The 19,253-nt window shown below is 49.1% G+C and overlaps 1 protein-coding gene across 1 annotated transcript in view; it reads left to right on the top strand.

The window, feature by feature from the left end:
• The first annotated feature begins 10,988 nt into the window (after nucleotides 1-10,988).
• Cotl1 (coactosin-like 1 (Dictyostelium)) overlaps nucleotides 10,989-19,253 on the top strand; it is a 31,366-nt gene continuing 23,101 nt past the window's right edge. The window contains exons 1-2 of the mRNA NM_028071.3: nucleotides 10,989-11,244; nucleotides 11,344-11,426. Coding sequence (NP_082347.1) covers nucleotides 11,168-11,244; nucleotides 11,344-11,426 — 160 coding nt within the window. The 5' untranslated portion in view covers nucleotides 10,989-11,167. The remainder of the gene's footprint in view (nucleotides 11,245-11,343; nucleotides 11,427-19,253) is intronic.

Below are 19,253 nucleotides of genomic sequence, written 5' to 3'. Positions count from 1 at the left end.
TGTTATATGACCAGGTATTATTATGACCACCCATTGTTATGACCACCTGTTATTATGACCAGGTGTTGTTATGACCACCTGTTATATGACCAGGTGTTGTTATGACCAGGTGTTGTTATGACCACCTGTTATTATGGCCAGGTGTTGTTATGACTACTTTGTTATGAGCACCTTTGTTTCAGAAGAAGATTACTATGACCAACATGTTATGTTTATGTTCTGACTTTGTGATCCCACATATTTGCCTGTCAAATCCCCCCACGAGGAACCCCCCCTACTCCTGAACTATAAAAAACTACCTTCCCCCATGTTTGGTGCTGATTTTTTGAACTCACCTTTAGGGAGAGAACGCCCATGTACACAAATTTTTTTTAAAAAGCTTGCTTTAGTTAATCTGGCCATGATTTGGGTTGGTGGTCTGCTTCTGTGTGATTAACACACACTCTTAACCACTGAGCCATTTCTCCAGCTCCTGAAACCCTTCTTTGTAAGGATGCCACCTACCTGATTTTTTTCACTGACCCTCAAGGACCACAGATGTGCCCCCTCGTGTGAGATACTAGCAGCTGTCATCCATGTACCAAACCTACTTCTCCTTCCTTCTCACATCTGCCCTAAGCAGATCCAGAGTCAGTGTTGGCTGCCAGGCCTGTGGTGGCAGCCATGCTCATGACTGTCACTCATTACCTAGTTAAATAAAGAGTACCCATTGAAGCTGAAGGGTAAAAGCCAGTTCACTTCTCTATGAAGATAGAAGGTGAGTAACTCAGAAGGTGAGTAACTAAGAGGAAACACTGGGAGCCGGGGGGTGGGGGGTGGAGGGGCGCTGTGACTCTCTGGATTTATCTGCTGGTGGGATCCACTGTCAGCTGGATGACTAGAGCAGAGGCTTAAGCTGAGGTGATGACTCACGACTTGCCATCTTAGCTACAGGGGTGGGTGGCTGAGGGGGCAGAGGCAGGAGGATTACAAATTCAATGCCACTTAATAAGACAATAAAAACAAAAAAAGCTGTGGATATAGCTCAGAGGTAGAGTGTTTGCCTGGCAGGCAAGAGAGGCCAGTCCCACACTGCTGTAAAAAATCCCTCCAAATAGAGTCTTAGTTAGGGTTCTACTGCTGTGAACAGACACCATGACCAAGGCAAGTCTTTTTTTTTTTTTAAAGATTTATTTATTTATTTTATGTATATGAGTACACTGTAGCTGTACAGATGACTGTGAGCCTTCATGTGTTTGCTGGGAATTAAACTCAGGACTTCTGCTCGCTCCGGTCCCACTCGCTCCAGTCCAAAGATTTATTTATTATTATATGTAAGTACACTGTAGCTGTCTTCAGACACACCAGAAGAAGGGGTCAGATCTCATTACAGATGGTTGTGAGCCACCACGTGGTTGCTGGGATTTGAACTTAGGACCTTCAGAAGAGCAGTCAGTGCTCTTAACTGCTGAGCCATCTCTCCAGCCCCCAGGGTTATCTTAAGCTGCATAGCAAGTTTGAGGATAGCCTGGGCTACAGGAAATGCTGCTTCAAATGAAAACCTATTACAGAGGCTCTTTAAGCAATAATCTTCCCCAGAATATTCAAAGTACAATCTCAAGGGCTGGCAAGATGGCTCAACCAGTAAGGGTTCATGCTGCCCAAGCCTGGGGAACCTGAGTTCGAATCCTCAGAACTAATGTAAAGTCCAGGCTTGGTGGATTAACCCTAGAGCTACAGAGACGGAGACAGGAGGCTTGCTGGAGATTCAGTACCAATCTAGCTTCAGGGTCAGTGAGGGAGCCTGTCTCAAGAGAAAAGGGAGAGAGAGAGAGCGATCAGGACACTTGTCTTTGTCACTGTTTCACCGCTGTGAGAAGACACCACGGCCAAGGCAGCGCTAATAAGAGAAAACGTTTAACTGGGGGCTGGCTTCCAGGTTCAGAGGGTTAATCTGTCCCTGATCATCATTGGCAGGAAGCACATATGTATTCAGGCAGATGCTGGAACAGTAGCTGGGAATTACATCTTGATGGGGGAGGGGGTTAGGCCCGGCTTGAGCATATGAAACCCCAACGTCCACCTCCAGTGACACATTTCCTCCAACAAGGCCACACCCACACGGCCACACCCACCCCAATAAGGCCACACCCACTCCGACAAGGCCACGCCCACTCCGACAAGGCCACACCTCCTAATCCTTCTCAAGTAATGCCACTCCCTGATAACTAAACATTCAAACATATGAGCCTATGGGGGTCACTCCTAGTCAAACCACCACACTCCCCAGTAACCTCCTCTGGCTTCAGTGTGTGTGCACCTGCATGCACGGGTGCACAAACCCATGCCCTCAGTAAATGGCATAACGTCAGGGCAAACCAGATGGCTTGGCATGTAAAGTTTGTACCATGGTACACACTTACCTGAACTCACACACACTCACTAGTAAGAAGTATACTACCTATGTGTGGTGTCAGGCTTATATACAGTTTCCACTGAAAAGCTTCTTATATGTTGAAGAAGGAAAAGGATTGTTTGCTAAAAGCCCACGATGGGAAAAAAAAAAAAGAAATTAATGGAAATGATATGTAAATACAAATATGCAAATAAGAAGCCACTCTCCTACGTGTGGGATTCTCCCGGGCTTTTCCCAGGCACATGCAGCAGTTGGTAGAGTATCATTTAGTTAAAGTGAAATATCATGTTTTCTCCAATCATGATAATAAGTTTATTTGTTGTTGTTGTTGTTGTTGTTGTTGTTGTTGTTGTTTTCTTTCTAGACACGGTTTCCCTGTTCAGCCCTGGCTATCCATAAGCTGTGTAAACCAGGCTGACCTGGAAGTCACACAGATCTCCTGCCTCCACCTCTCAAGTGCTGGGAGAAAGGGGTGCACTACCACACCCACTATCACACCCAGATACTAGAAATTTTAAGCCACAAGTGGTGAGTAAAACCTGTAGCCCCAGAATTTGGAAGGCTGAGGCAGGAGGATAGTTGTGAGTCTGAGGACAGCACAGCATGAACTATAGAATGAGATTTTTGTCTCAAAAAAAAAAATAGATAAATAAAACTTAAATCTTGCTGGGCAGTGGTGGTGGCACACATCTTTAATCACAGCAAAAAAAACCAACCAAACAAACAAACAAAAAAAACACTGGCTGCTCTTCCAGAGGATCAGGGTTCAATTCCCATCACCTGCATGGCAGCCCACAAATGTCTGCAACTTCAGTTACAGGAGATCTGACACCCCCACACCAGTACATATAAAATAAAGTTAAACAAAAAAAAAAAATTTTTTTTTTTTGGTATTTCGAGACAGGGTTCTCTGTGTAGCCCTGGCTATCCTGGAACTCACTTTGTAGACCAGGCTGGCCTCAAACTCAGAAATCTGCTTGCCTCTGCCTCCAGAGTGCTGGGATTAAAGGCTCGCGCCACCACGCCTGGCTTGAAACAAAAATTTTAAAGTGAAAGCTACTAGAGGAACAGCCACTGGGTCAAGAAAGAACTTACCCTAGCTCTTCCTGTTTCAGGGAATCACTACCTCATGGAGGAGTCCATTTGTCCCCCACCAGCCTAACTCTACCACGGAGGCCACTTGAAGATTATCAGCTGCCACAGGACATGGAAATGGGAGAGAGTTGGGGGAAGGCTTTCTCTTCAGCCAGCACGTAGTCTTCAGTTCCCATGGTGGAGCAGACTCTTGAGATAGGATCTCACTTGAACCCAGGCTGGACTATGACACACCGTGTAGCTGGCACTTGCCTTGAACTTGCGACCCTCTTACCTCAGCCTCCTGAGTTCTGAGATTGTAGGTGTGAGCCGCCATGTCTGACTTTGAGACACGCACTCACATGGATCCAGGGCCTTATGCAACCTAGGCAAGCGACGCCCCCTGCTCCTGAGCGGCACCCACAGTGGGCGTGAGCTAGAGCACTATAGCGTAAATTCTTCCCCAGGTCTGGGCGAGAATTCTCTTCCAGAAGCTGATAGGTCTGTCCCTGCATCTTGGCTTTACCCATTCTGACCTGGCCCCAGTGGATGAGACTTAGAGACAGGGGGGCCCAGGGCTCTCTCTGTGGCTTCCTTCTAGGGCCACCCCACCCCCACCCCCGCCGGGGGATTCTGGTATAGACTGGCATGTAGGGAGGGAGGGAAGGAAATCAGGGCAAGCAAATCAGTCAAGTGTTTGCTCATGGAACACACAGTCCTGGTGCAAACTGGGGCTTCGCTTTGTGAGGCTGCTGCTGTGTGGGGTGTAGCAGGGTGGGCTGGGCGTGGGGGTGAGCAAGTGTGGTGGTGTTGGTAGTGCATTTCCCACTGCGCCTTTTTTTATTTTCTATACTGTCAGGATCTGTGTCTATTTCTGAAAGGCTCACCTTTGGATTTAGCAACTGTTCGTTTGCATTGATAGTTTAGCTTGTTATTTTATATATGATTTGAATAGACAGGCGGCGGCGGCGGCGGTGGCGGTACACCCCTTTAATCATCTGCACTTGGGAAGCAGAGGCAGGTGGATCTCTGTGTTCGAGGCCAGCCTGGTCTACAGAGTGAGTTCCAGGACAGCCAGAGATACACAAAGAAACCATGTCTTGAAAAAAGCAAATAAAATAAAATAAAAATAATTTAATTGATGAGTTGGAGAGATGGCTCAGTGATTAAGAGCACTGACTGCTCTTCCAGAGGTCCTGAGTTCAATTCCCAGCAACCTCGTGGTGGCGCACAACCATGAGGCCCCCAAGGTCTGGTTGCCTCAGACATGAGGACATCCTCATGCACACCGAGTGATGCTACGGAAGCTTGCTCCTTCATTTAAAGCTATTGGTTGAATAAAGATGCTACAGCCTGTAGCTGGGCAGAAGAAAAGGAGGCGGGGCTTCGGTTTGCCAGGCTCGGGGTCTGAGGAGAAGCACAAGGAGGGAAGAGAGAAAGACTCCATGGATAAATGATCATCGTGAGAACAAGGGCTGGCCAGTCAGAGTATGAGCTGCCTAAACAGAACATGGGAAGTTATATCTCAGGGTTATTGAGGGAAGTAGACAAAATAGCTCAGAGGGTAGATAGCTGCCCAGCTCTGGTGTTATTAAGGCTTATTACAAATATAAAGGTTTTGAGTCTTTTATTTGGGAACTATGTAATCAAAGGTGGGGTAGAATTCCTTGACTAGTTTTAGCTACAACAATATAACAATGCTCACAGAGGCCAAAGAGGGCATCAGATTCCTGGGAGCTGAAGTTACAGGCTGTTAGGAACTTTTAAATTTTATTTTATTTATTATATGTAAGTACACTGTAGCTGTCTTCAGACACACCAGAAGAGGGGATCAGATCTCATTACGGATGGTTGTGAGCCACCATGTGGTTGCTAGGAATTGAACTCAGGACCTCTGGAAGAGCAGTCAGAGCTCTTAACCGCGGAGTCATCTCTCCAGCCCTGTTGGGAACTTTTTTGTTTGTTTGCTTTTCGAGACAGGGTTTCTCTGTGTAGCCCTGGCTGTCCTGGAACTCACTCTGTAGACCAGGCTGGCCTCGAACTCAGAAATCCACCTGCCTCTGCATCCCAAGTGCTGGGATTAAAGGCGTGCGCCACCAACACCCGGCTTTGTTAGGAACTTTTTAACCTTTGGATGGTGACTGAACTCTGGTTCTCTGAAGAGCTCTTAATCATTGAGCCATGTTTCCAATCCCTAGTTGTTTTTTAAACTAACAAGTTATGATCATTAGAACAGAAAAGCAACCAAGCAAAAGACAAATCCCCAGTTCCGTGGGGCAGTTTGACTTGCCAGGTTTCACAGAGAAAAGAGTAAAGCTTTTAAGAGCACATTCCTCGAAAGTTAAGCACAATTTTCTAATATTTTTACTCATGTTCTGTTCTCAGTGCAGCCAAATGTTTGTACTGCTTTCAAAGTTCCTATTATTTTCTAAAACCAAACCAAACCAAAAAAAACCCCCATATCTTCTGCTCAGGTCTGACCATCCTGCAGCTGGCTGAGCCCCCAATATCATAGCATCCTAGGAGTCATCTCACCATGCCCCTCTTTAGATGTTATGATAATGTGCCGGCAGCAGGTGGGACTCTGCCACGTCGGATTCTACTAGATCTATGTAAAGGATTCCTCAAAGACAGGCTTCAAAGCAAATGGCAAGGAGACTTCCCACAGCTGCATAAAATCTGCGAAAAAGGAATATGGTCCTTGCCTGAAGTGTAGAGAGCTGTATCTTCAAAGTGAAGCCATGTGGGCACCTGCTACAGGGGTTGAAATCAACCTCATTTCAAAAGAAAAACTAAACAAAACAAAAACAAAACACCTGTCTTGTTCATGGTTGGTGATGCCAATAAATGGACATATGGTTTCCTCTCCAAAAAAAAAAAAGAAATTACACTTTAAAAAAATTTTGTGTGTGTGTGGGAGGAGGGGCACATTTCAGGGAGAACACAAATTATTTATTTTATTTCAAAGTTATCTGAAATGGGCCTGCCAGATGGCTCAGCCAGTAAGGGGGCTTGCTGCCAAGCCTGAAGACCTGAGTTTGATCCCCAGGACCCACACGGTGGAAGAAGAGATCTGACTCCCACAGTTGTCCTCTGACCTCCACATATGCACCCTGGAGCATGCCCACGTGCCTTCCACCCATGCACCCATAAAATAAACATGTCAAATGTCATGAAAAGACTCTGAGGTAGGCTTGGGGCTGACGCCTGCCCAGCCCTTACCAATACGCAACCTTAACCTTTGTGCAACCCTTGGGCTTCCACCCTGGGCTTCGTCGGAGTGGAACATAAGTAACATTGCCAACAGCCAAGAGCCCCAAGACTGTACTTTCAGTTCCCACTTAGGCAGCTTAATCCTTCCGACATTCCTGAGAGCCTCTTTGTAAAGCGTTGACAATTGGTGAGATCAGCTCAGGTTATAAATAGCCCTGCCTATAAATATCTCTTCCCAGGGAGGCACCTGTCTCCAGGTGCAGCATTTGCCTGGGGAGGGAGAGTCGGGTGTATGCTATGCCAAGGTGGGGCTGGGGGGGGGGGAGTCGGGTGTATGCTTTGCCGAGGGAGGGAGAATTGGATGTATGCTATGCCGGGGGTGGGGGTGGGGTGAGGGGGGGTGTTGGGGAAGTCGGGTGTGTGCTATGCGACCTGGCAGGTCAGCAGAGGAGAAACTTTTTTTCTTTCAATTTTTAGCTTCAAGGAAAATGAGTCTGTCAGGTTTCTGCAGGGGTGCAAATACAGCAGTGGATTACAATGGATGTTGCTGGTTTGTTTTTAAAGTTTTGTTTGTTTGTTTTATTTATGTATGAGTGTGTGTGTCTACATGAGTTTGTGAATACCATGTGTGCAGATGTCTCTAGACGCCAGAGGGGGGCCGGAAACCCTAACACTGGAGTTACAAAGGATTGCTTACCGTAAAATGGGTGCTGGGGATTGTACAGGGATCCTCTGAAAGAACAACCAGTGCTCTTAACCACTGAGCCATCTCTCCAGCCCTTGGTTCTTGTTTTTGTCTCGAGACAGAGTCTCAGGTAGCCCAGGCTGGCCTTAAACTGGCTGTGTAGCCAAGGATGACCCTGGACTCCTGATCCTCCATTCTCTGCCTCTTGGGGACTAGATTTTTGAGCCTGATTTTTGTCAGAAGATCTTACTCTGTAGCTCTCTGGCTGTCCTGGAACTTATTCTGTAGATTCAGCTGACCTGAAATATATGTCTCCTGCCTCTTTTTCTGGGGTCCTGTGGTTACAGGTGCAGGTCACCACACCCAGCCAGATTACTTTGTGTGTTGTGAAATTCTATGGATTCCAACTGAGGTCAAGGATTAGAGCCCAGCACATCTTGTATGTAGTTGTTTTATTGATGTTTCCTTAGCTGAGCAGACAGATGGGGTTTGTACTAATTAGAATTACGGTTCCCTGGCAAACAAACCTTTTACATGTTCATCCCAGTAGAGGGCGCCCTCAGCAAGGAGCAGAAAGAACAGTTGCCGCCCCAGGGAGTTAATTCCGTTTACTCACTTAGGTGATTGACACCATGGTGCCTAGAAGGTAGAGCTAGAAGCTGTAAGGTTGACTTCATTTTATTGATAGTAATTCCTTCCTTCCTTCCTTCCTTCCTTCCTTCCTTCCTTCCTTCCTTCCTTTTTTTCTTCCTTCCTTTCCTTTGTTTTTGAGGTAGGCAGGATTTTGCTATGTAGGTTTAGCCAACCTTGGCTGGCCTACAATTCAGAGATCAGTCTGCCTTCTCTGTCTTGGGATTAAAGTCTATGTACCACCATTCTTGGGTCTTTGGTAGTAATGTCTTAAGAATAAACAATATATTTGCTAGGCAGTGGTGGTGCACGCCTTTAATCCCAGCGCTTGGGAGGCAGAGGCAGGTGGATTTCTGAGTTTGAGGCCAGCCTGGTCTACAGAGTGAGTTCTAGGACAGCCAGGGCTACACAGAGAAACACTGTCTTAAAAACAAAAACAAAAACAAAAACAAAACAAAACCCCCCAAACCAAACCAAACCAACTAATCAAGGAAACAAGCAACAGGGGCTGGAGAGATGGTTCAGTGGTTAAAGCCCTTGCTGCTTTTCAAGAGGACCCAAGTTCAGTTCTCGGTACCCAGGTCAGGCAGCTCACAGTCCCCGGCAACTTCAGTTCCAGGGGGTCTGATGCCCTTCTCTGGAACCTTTTCATGTCTCTAAGGTCATCTGAAGGCCTGGCCTGGTGGCACACACCTGTACTCCCTGCATTTGGGAGGTGGAGGCTGGACCAACAGTTCAGGGTTATTCTCTGCTTCATAGTAAATTGGAAGCCTGCTTGGGCTACATGAGACCCTTTCTCAAAAAACAAACAAACAAACAAACAAACACAAAAACAAAACACACACACACACACACACACACACACACACACACACGAAGGGGAAAATAACCTAATCATCAAGGTGTTTGCCATGGAAGCATGAGGTCCTGATCTGAACCCCTGAACTCACATTTAAGAAATAATGCCACACAGTGGCTCTGCTTATTATAATCCCTGCACTGGGGAGGTTGGAGAGCAGTTGCAGCCCTGGGGTTGAATGGCCTGCCAGACTTGGTAAGCTCCAGGCCAGTGAGAGACCCTGACTGACAAGACAAGACAAGGTGAAAAGCATCTGAGGTCCTCTGCTTCACAAGGTCATAAGGGAGGGACACACACAGATAGCCACTGAACCTGGCCGGTCACACATGTCTTTGCGATTTGAGTGGAAAAAAGTTTTCATGGGGTTTTGTTTTTGTTTGTTTTTTTTTTTTTTTTCATTTTGAGGAAAGTAGTATTTTTTTCTTGGCAGCTTTGCCCCAATTGTGTGTGTGTGTGTGTGTGTAGTTTGTATTGAGATAATTTCATGTAGCACAGGCTGGCTTCAGTTATCTATGCATCTCAGGATGACCCTGAATTTCTTGATTCTCTTGCAGACAGCTCCCAAGTACTAGGATAATGGGTGTCTATCACTATGCTTCTTATTTATTCGAATATATGTATGTGGGGTGTGTGTGTATGCATGTGTATGTGTACACATGTGTGTGTATGTGTGCATGTATAAAAGAGTGTGGTTATATGTGTGTATTAAAGATTGTAGTGTGTGTGTATGCATGTGTGTGTGTGTGTGTGTGTGTGTGTGTGTGTGCGTGTGCAGATGCCTACAGAGGTTAGAGGAGGACATCAGATTCCCCTGGAGCTGTAATTACAGACATGGGTACTGAGAAAGAATCTAAAGTCCTCTAGCAGAGGATAAACCATCTCTCCTAATCTGAGACAGGGTCTTATTTTGTAGCCCAGGCAGGCCTGGAAACCAGTATGCAGCCCAGCCTGGTTGTCAATGTATAACCCTTCTTTTTTAACCTCTTGAGTTCTGAGCTGCCTGGTGAGGTACTGTGTCAAGACTTTTTCTTTTTTTTTTTTAAGGTGAGGTACTGAGAGAGAGAACCTGGGACCTCACAGATGCTGGCTCTTTGGGCCACACCTTCAGGCCTAAGGGTTTTCCTATCCCTTATACATGTTCCAGATCTTTTCAGTTTCTGTCTATGATCCGTTTTAGTCAATAGCAAACCAACAGTGACCTCTTTTGATGCCCGCCCTGGTTTCTGTACATCATTTCAGTTAAGGCTGAAGGCACCTGCTGAGGCTCCCTGAGGCTCGTCTTACCACGGGGAGAGAGCAGTCCTCTTGATAAGGTTTCAGAGCTTGCCCTATGGCTCGGGGCTGAGAATTACAAGCAGTTCTAGAGCTGGGCCTCCAGGGCCAGCCTTTCACCTGCCGGTAGGACAGATGGTAGAGGAGTAGTGAATGAATGACCCAGTAAGGGGGTTAAGGATGCCGCCCCATCCCGCCCCAGCACCCCACGTGACTGCAGATAGCCAGGCTACAAAGTCAACAGTGATTCTCTTTCCAAATGAAATGCTTCCTTCTTTCCACTTCTTCCCTTTCCAAATCCAAAGAGCAAACAAACACTGGGTTAGGGGCGCCAGCCTTGGCCAGCCTGGCTCATCTGAGTGCTGACTTAAGTTATTCTTCTGAAGGAGGGGGAGGGGTGGAGAGCTCTGCAGCCCAGCTCACTGGTAGAGGGAACGAGGGAGGAAGAGAGAATAAGAAGATTCGAGGGAAGATGCAGAGGAGAAGGAGGAAGGAGGCCTTAGGGAGGAGGGAAAAGGGGCTTGGGGTGGGATAAATAGGAGAGATGAGAAGGCGAACAAGGTAGAGGCTGAAAGAAGAGGAGAACAACGGCGTAAGGGAAGGAGAGGAATGGAGGGAAGGAGAGAGGGAAGGAGGAAGGAGAGCGAGATCGGAGAACACAGAAGGTGGTGGAAGAAGCGAGGGGCTGGGGCCCACGGAGTGGGGAGGGAAGAAGGCGGAGGAAGGGAAGACGAGGAGGAAGGGCCCCCCTCCAGCCCTCCGCGGAGTTGCGCAATCCGCACAGACTGGGATTGGCCGCCGGATGTGCGAGACGCCCCGCCCCCGCCTCGCCTGACCAATGGGAGCGAAGGGGCGTGGCTTTCACGGGAGTGGAGTCCCCGCGCGCGCTCTGGCTCTGCAGTAACCGCGGGCCTCTCTCCGAGGACCTTAGCTTGCTGTTGCGAGCGGCCACCTCCCCTGCCCACTCTCGGAGCCCGCTCGACTCTCGTAGCGGATCAGGGACGCGTTCACTGGTTCCGGCAGTGTCCTCGCGGCGGCCATGGCCACGAAGATCGACAAGGAGGCGTGTCGCGCGGCGTACAACTTAGTGCGGGACGACGGCTCGGCGGTCATCTGGTGAGCAACGCCGCGGGGCCGGGGAAGCCAGTAGTGACCTGCTTCGTGCCGCTCGCCGCCGCCGCTCACCTATGTTTCTTTTCTTCCTCCAACCCAAAGGGTGACTTTCAGATACGACGGCGCCACCATTGTCCCCGGCGATCAGGGAGCAGATTACCAGCACTTCATCCAGCAGTGCACAGGTAGGGCGACCCTCATGAGACCTTTTGAAAGAGGGTGGGCACCCTGGGCAGCGAGCTGCTGGGCGTCCAAGCAGCAGCAGATCTGGGCTGGGGCTTTGTTTGTTTGTTTGTTTTGGTTTTGTCTTTGTGTTTTTGGAGATAGGGGCTCACTATATATCCAGGGTGACCTCCAACTGGCCATCCTCTTGCCCCAAGCGTCTAGTACTGGTAGGGTGGGTGTGCACAGCCATGCAAAGCTCTGATCTGAGCTTTCCAAAGTCCCGAGTGTATCCCTCCCCCACCCTGCCCCCAACCCCTGTGGACATCACCATCAAGTGACCCGAGGAGATTCCTCCCCCGGTAGTGTCAGTCGGCTTCTTCCGCTCCCGCACCCTGTGGTCCACTGGGTTTCCAGGTCAGAAGGGGCAGTTCAAACTCCACCCTCTCTGATTGGTCAGTGAACAATAAACGCCGAAGCCCCTGGGGGCTGCAAGCTAAAGGCAGAACCCAGGGCCCCACCCTCCTTTCTCCCTTCCATCTTTGTCCCTATCTGCTTCTGTACAAGCCTTTAATTTGAAGAGTACAGAAACACGCACCAAGAATGTGTATCCGATGTTGCTATACCAGGCCTGGATAAAGAGAAGCTGACTTGCGAGGTCCCAGCGGCCAGTTTCCTTTGGAGCGAATGGCCACTGGCTGGGGTGGGGCATGGAGAGCTGAGATTGCTCCATGGTTTGGTGTGGAGGAATCAAGCAGATGTGTGACCTTACTAAAAGCATCCCAGGGAACCCTAAGGTTTGTGTGTGTTAAGCTTCCCTGGGACATGTGGACCATGAAAGAACACAGGGCCTGAATGGCCACAGCTCCCGTAGAACAGCTCAACACCATTGGTAAAGAGATCTCTAAAGGAGCTGGTGTGCAGAGCAGCTCAGCATATTCTGGAAACAGAGGCAGGGGGATGGAGAATTGGAGGCCAGCCTAGGCTGGGCATCCCCCGTGCCTTCCGGAAAAAGAGCCTTTAAAGAGATTGGAAGTAAGAGACCCCGGGGCCTAGTGTCTCCTTAGCTTTGGAACCTAATGTCAAACAAAAGCAGGCCACCTAGGAGCTAGGGTGTGGACTCCTGGGAATGGCTGTGGGTTAGAATCCCTCTTGGGCTGCTTTCCAGCTGAGTGGGGTGGGGCCAGGTCCCTGGGGGTAGGGGTGGGGGTCACAGTTCCTCACCTGATCTCTTGTAGTGCTGCTGTGAGATTGACTGATCCCAAGTGTGTGTAAGTGTTCAGGACAGTGCTGGTCAGTCATTGGTGACAAGCAGACCAAAAAAAAATTTAAAAGCCAGGGTCATGTGACTTAACTGCTTTCTTTCTTCTTTTTTTTTTCTTTCCTCTTTTCTTTCTTCTCCCCCCCCCCTCCGCCCCCAATACTGGGTACGGAACACAGAGCATTGAATAGGCTGGCCACATGCTCTACCACTGAGGTACATCTCAGCCTTCTTAAAAAGAAAGCCATTTTAATTTGAGACAAGTTCACACTCCTTGAACCTGCGATCTTCCTGCTTCTGCTTCCTGTTTTCTTTAATTGCTTTCTGGCCTCAAACTTGGCTGTGTAGCTAAGCCTGGCCGGAAACTCCCCGATCCTCCTGCCTCTGCCTCCAAAATGCTAGGATCATAGGCTTGCATCACCTTGCCCGGTGGCATAACTTTCTTAATTGAATCATCTTTTGCATTTAGTTCGTCTCAAAGGGCATTCACTTTGTGCTGTGTGGTACTAAGATTAGTGTGAGATTGTGTGTCTGCGTGTAAGCATTCTCCTGGCTAAAATGTCTCCTGGGAGTTGCTGCTAGACTCTGTATTCATTGCTTTTGTAAATAATTCACTTAAAACAACATCGCTGTAAAGGGCGATACCGCGGAGTCAGCGCGCAGGATCTCAGCTGCTCCGACTGCAGCAAATGCTTCCAACGTGGGACAAGTGCAGACTCAACTTTCCCAAAGTTGGCGCACCATCAGGAGGATTGTCCCCAGAGTCTCTGGGGCTGGGTGCCGCAGGTCCGCTTCCATCCTCACCGGGAGCCCACCCCCAGCTCTCCTGCCTCTGTGACTATTTACTCCACTAAGCTGGAGAAGGTGACAGAACTGGAGGACAAGCATCCGGCTGGTAGATTCCCAGCTGATGCTCCTGTTGCCGCACATCCGGCCTGGATGCTGCTTGGGGGACACTTCCTTCCTCTGGTGGGCTGTGGTTTTCTGCTCAGATCTCCCATGGCTAACCCTCTACTGGGATGGGATGGCAGTCGTCTGGCGTCTGAGCTAAAAATGCTCTGCAGGCTGCTTGTTGGTCCCTGTGAATGGACTGTGGGATCGAGGCTGCAGCTGCAGTCTGCTCTCTCTTCCCAGCCATCTGGTGGACATTGTACAGATGGATCTGCTTGCCACGTCTGCTCTCTGTCCCTCCCCCGATGAGGCCTCCTGAGCCAGGGACCCCACCCACAGCCTTCCTATTTGTAATCTTACCTACTCCCACTGTACCTGACCTGGGTGTCAGCGCTGCTTCCGGTGGGCTGGCTCATTCTGAAGATTGCAAACCAAGGCCCAGAGAGGTTAAGTGACTTACCTGACTCCTAGGGAGAACAGCGCCAGGTCTGGACTCTGGGGCCCATAGCTCTTGTCCCCAAGGAAGTGGTTTAGGGTCTTCTTCTTTGTGAGATGGTTTGCAGACTGGAAGATTTGCTTATTGTGGGGTAGGGAGAGCCCTAATTCCCTGTCAGCTGCCTTGGCAGGCCCCAGAAGAAAGGCTTTTTCTCTTATTTCCAAGTACCTCAGCGATGTATAGGGTCCCACCCTGCCTTTCCTGTGGAATTATCTCTCCTCAATAACTACAAAATAACAGAATGAGTATATAAATATTAACCAAGTTACTTTTCATTCCTGTAGCTTTCATCCTGAGACTCTCAGTGGGTGCTTAGCCCCAGCACACAGTGGGTCAGCCTACATCCAGCCTGCGATGGCCTCCTGTGGCACTAAACCTTAGCCTGGGTCTATTTGCAGGAGCTGCTTGGTCCGTGGGGAGAACTGGTTGCCATGGTACTGAAGGGTGCAGGCTGTGCCAATGTTCTGAGTTCAGATTCATGTTCCCGAAGCAAGAAAGCTGCCCATCTGTTGACCCTTCTGCCACAGTGCAGACAGCAGGAATGTATGCTTAGGGCATAGTATGTTCCTCAAATGTCCCTGAGTAGGACTAGCATTTTATTTGGGGACAGAGGTCCTGGGGAAGCAGCGTACATGCTGAGATGGCAGAAAGGTAAAGGCTGGAAGGTAGGGGAAGCACCTGAGCTGGGGGCTACAGGGACCCCAGAGAGCCACACAGAGTCAGGAGGCATCATTGCTCATCCCACAGAGGTTGAGGGGCCATTTGCCAACCAGAGGGGATGCACTCATCCACATGACAGCTGTAGACGCGGGGCTCATAGGTCTGGCAGGGGTGACAAGGCAGAGACTCCAGCTGTCTGGAGTCACATTTTGTTTTTGTCCTGGGCAGGCAGCTCAAGCGTCTTTGTGTGTGTGCACATGTATGTGTGGGAGCATGTGTTATGTGTGTGTGGGAACATGTGTTATGTGCATGTGTGTGTGGGAGCATGTGTGTGCACATGTATGTGTGGGAGCATGTGTTATGTGTGTGTGGGAACATGTGTTATGTGCATGTGTGTGTGGGAGCATGTGTATGTGCATGTATGTGTGAAAGCATGTGTTATGTGCATGTATGTGTGGGAGTATGTGTATGTGCATGTATGTGTGGGAGCATGTGTGTGTGTGCATGTATGTGTAGGAGCATGTGTATGTACACTTATGTGTGTATAGTGCAGAAGTCAATGTTGATGTGTGTGTGTGTTTTCCCATGCATGCACATGCCATGGTGCACATGTGGGGGTCAGTGGACAGTTTTTGGGAGTTAGTTCTCTCCTGCCATCTGGGTTCCAGGGATCAAATGCAGGCGGTCAATCTTGGGAACAGGGCACTGTTACCCACCCCCCTCCCCCAGCTTTGCCAGCTTGCCACCTTTTGAGATGGCTCACTAGCATGTAACTGTATCCAGCTTTTCTGAGAGTACTGGTCATCCAGACATGGGTCCTCATGCTTGTGCCACAACCCCTTTATCAACTGGGCCACCCAACTGCAAAAGGTTCTTCTAGGATAGTTGGAGACTCCGGACAAAGAGGTGAAAACCATTCAGAAATGTGTCCACCCTTCACTGTGTCCACCCTTGTTCTGTCCTTGGTCATATCCATTCATTCTGTGCACCTCTGGCTACTTTGTAGACTTTACTCTGAGAACTCAGGTGAAATGTCACAGCAAAGACATCCTACACTCAGCATATATTTCATGATCTCCCAGGAGGATTGGCCACATGACCATGGACCTAATTTTTGTCTGTGTTCTTGAAACATTTCTCTATATGAATTTTCTGGTTCAAAGTAGGACCATCCTATGGCTGTTGGGCCACCCACCTTCCCTTCTGAGACCATGTTCCAGCTTTACTCTCTTTTGTTTTGTTTTGTTTCTTTTTCTTGTGGCTCCTTTAAAGGGCTATACAATATAGTGCAACATTGTCTAACTAGGTCCGCTGCTGATAGACCCAAAGGCTTTGCTGGGAGCAGTTTTCTTTTGGAAAGAACCCAGGCTTCTGGGAATGCATCCAGTGTTCTGGTGTCGATTTTAGAGTCTGCGGGGAAGAGCACAGATGAAGGATCCAATCTTTGCTCTAACCGAAGCCTGGCTGTGCTGTGTGACCTTGGGCAGGTCTGCCAGAGTCTCTGTTTCTGTATGTGTGAGATGAGGATGGTTGTGGTTGATAAAGTGACAGGATACAGAAGCGCCACCTGGCATAAAATAGATGTTCTGTGTGTGTACAGTGCCACCATAGCTGTCTTGGGAGCTACCTGGCCCAGGCAGGTTGAAGGAAACTGGATGTATGGGGTAGTCCCTGGAGAAGGGCATGCCAAGAGACTGTCAGCAATGATTGGTTGACAGAGGTGCTGGGTGAATGTGATACTCCTAAGATGCTCTGGTCAGTCCACAGGAGAGTAGCCTGAAGCCGTTTTGATTTAGGACATTGATCTATATCCCATCTTTTGTGAGGGTTTGGGGTGAATGGCTCTCTAGATGGCACGTGACCCAGACGTGGCTAATTCGATCGAGCCTCCCCATCATGATGATTAGCCCAAGGTAGGAGCCTCACATGATCCCTCAACCTGATCAGGCTTGCTTCTGGGACTGGGACTTTGGACAGGGCGGTTGGGAAAGAGTCCTTTAATCTTTCTCTGGGATTAAACCCAGAGTGAATGAAGGCTTGGAGTCACAGGACCCTTCTGCCTCTGACAGAGCCTGTAGGCAGCACAGGCAAAGGTCAGGGTTGGAGACCAGTGGGCAAGGCTTATACTCTTGATCCAGCCATGCTTGAATCTGTCTCTGTCCTTGTTGACTTCCCTGAGCTATTTGATTTCTTTGTCTTTCCTTCTGAGACAGGGTCTTGAAACTGTAGCCCAGGTTGGCCTTGAACTCACTGTTTAGCTCAGGCTGGCCTCGTAGCTTAAGCTAATCCCCCTGAGTGCCATGATTAAGGTCTGAGCCACCACACCTGCTGGATTCTGACTTTACCTTCAAGGGTGTGGAGTAGCTTGGATACTGTTTGGGCTCCGCTGATGCTTTCCCTACATTCTGTTGCTGAGTACATTGGCTTTGTGTCAGCCCTTTGGATTTATAGCTTGGTGAAGTTTTTTCTTGCCTTTGAGTTTGTGATCACTTTTGCGGTGTCTATTTTTCTCATGAGTAGCCAGTGCCCCTCCCCTTAGAGCAGCTTCTTTAATCTCCACCCTCAGGAGCTGATGCAGCCTTGGCAGCCTTCCCTCTGAGTTTTCTGGGTGTTATAACTCCCCACTACCCCCCTCACCAAACACAGACAGACACACACACATGTACACACAGACACTCACACATGCATACACACATGCACACACACACACACACAGACACACACATGTACACATACACATGCACACACAGACACAGAATGAATACACACACAGAGACACACACAGCCACACACACACATGTACACACACAAACACACACATACAGACACACACACACATGAAGACACACACATGCATACACACACAGAGACACACACAGCCACACACACATGTACTCACACAGACACACACATGAACACACACACAGACACACACATGCATACACACACACACACACACACACACACACACGTGTGCACACACAGACCCACAATGCATACACACACACAGACACACACAGACACACACACATGCATATACACAGACAGACACACATATATACGTACACATACAGAGACACACACATGCATATATACGCACAGACACACATGCATACATACATGCACACACACACATGCATACACACACAGGCACACACAGACACACACCCCAGCCTCTCCCTTTGCACTTTAATTTTCCTCTTTGCTTTTTCTTTTTCTTTTAAAGACATTCTCACTGTTGAGTCCTGGATGGCCTGGAACTTGCTATACAGACCAGGCTGGCCTTAAAGTCATAGCAGCCCACCTGCCTGTGTCTGCTGGGGACTAAAGGCTTGAGTTGCCACTGTGCCCAGCCTTGTTATCTTTTTTTCTTTTTCTTTCTTCCTATTTAACTTACCTCTTCTGGTGTTTCTAGAGACTTTGGTCTTCAGAAAACCTCTCTGCCCCCTCCCTTCACACTGCCCCCCCATACTGCCTCCACCCCTACTGCCTCTATTCCCTTACCCCTTCCCCTCTCCCCTTGTCCCCTCCCCCTCTGCCCCTGCCCCCCTCCACTCTCCCCTCCCTCCTCTTGCTGGGGCTCCTTCACTTCTGTCTCTTTCTTCTGCCCTTCTTCCTGCCTGTCAGTCTGAAAGACCCCAGGGCTCCGCCCTTCCTGCCGGCCTTGTCTCTCATTTACTAAATCTACTGAATAAGGCCTTTGGGCTGGCTGGGGCCTCGTTCTTGACCCCATGACCTGGTCCTCCAGCCAGGGGTGACTGTCTGAGTTCACTTTGGGATCCCCACCCCCCAACTCCTAACAGTATTTTTATGGCTTTTGTCCAGAAGGCCCCTGTGCTGGGAATGACCTGGACCGCTCCCTGCTGCCCTCCCCCACCCCCTTTTCCTCAGATCTTGTGGGCAGTCTTCCTCCGTTTTGCTTTCTAGGAAGGCTTCTCTGCTCTAGTTAAGGCCTAGGGAAAACGTCCCTTCTACTCTGATGTCACCCTTGTCCTCAGGGAGTTGGCCATGTGTAATACGTGTACATGTATGTGGGTGTTGCACGCATGTGTGAGAGAGAGACTGTGAGAGAGAGAGAAAAGAGACACACACAAACACAGACACACACACACACAGAATGAGAGAGAGAGCGAGAGAGAGAATCCTATGGTCCTGAAGAGACTTCATGGTTTTGGTATGATCTTGGTAGCTAGGCCTAAGCACACCTCCCCCCAACCCCCATGAGTACGCCACTCCTTGACTGACCTGACTCATGTCTACTCCTGTAAGTGCTGGCTCTTTGGCCTTCTGTTTCCATTTCAAGAAGGAAATCCATGCTGTCTGGCCTCCAATCTGAACTCTGTTCTAATGTGAGCTGTGTGACCCTGGCAAGTCACCTAGCTCCTCTGTGCCCCATTGTGCTCAGGCAGGTCTAAACCAGCAGGCTCAGCCACCTTCTGTCCACCCGGCCTGTTTTCTCCTGGGCACTGTTTTAGCTTAGCTCAAGCTGACCCTGGGCCCCGGACCTGGGTGCAGGCCAGGGGGTTGGGGCTGGGGGTAGAC

Source organism: Mus musculus, chromosome 8, assembly GCF_000001635.26.
Source record: "Mus musculus strain C57BL/6J chromosome 8, GRCm38.p6 C57BL/6J".
NCBI classification, from domain to species: domain Eukaryota; kingdom Metazoa; phylum Chordata; class Mammalia; order Rodentia; family Muridae; genus Mus; species Mus musculus.
Note: the sequence above shows the minus strand (reverse complement) of the source record. Positions and strands in the feature narration are given on the sequence as shown.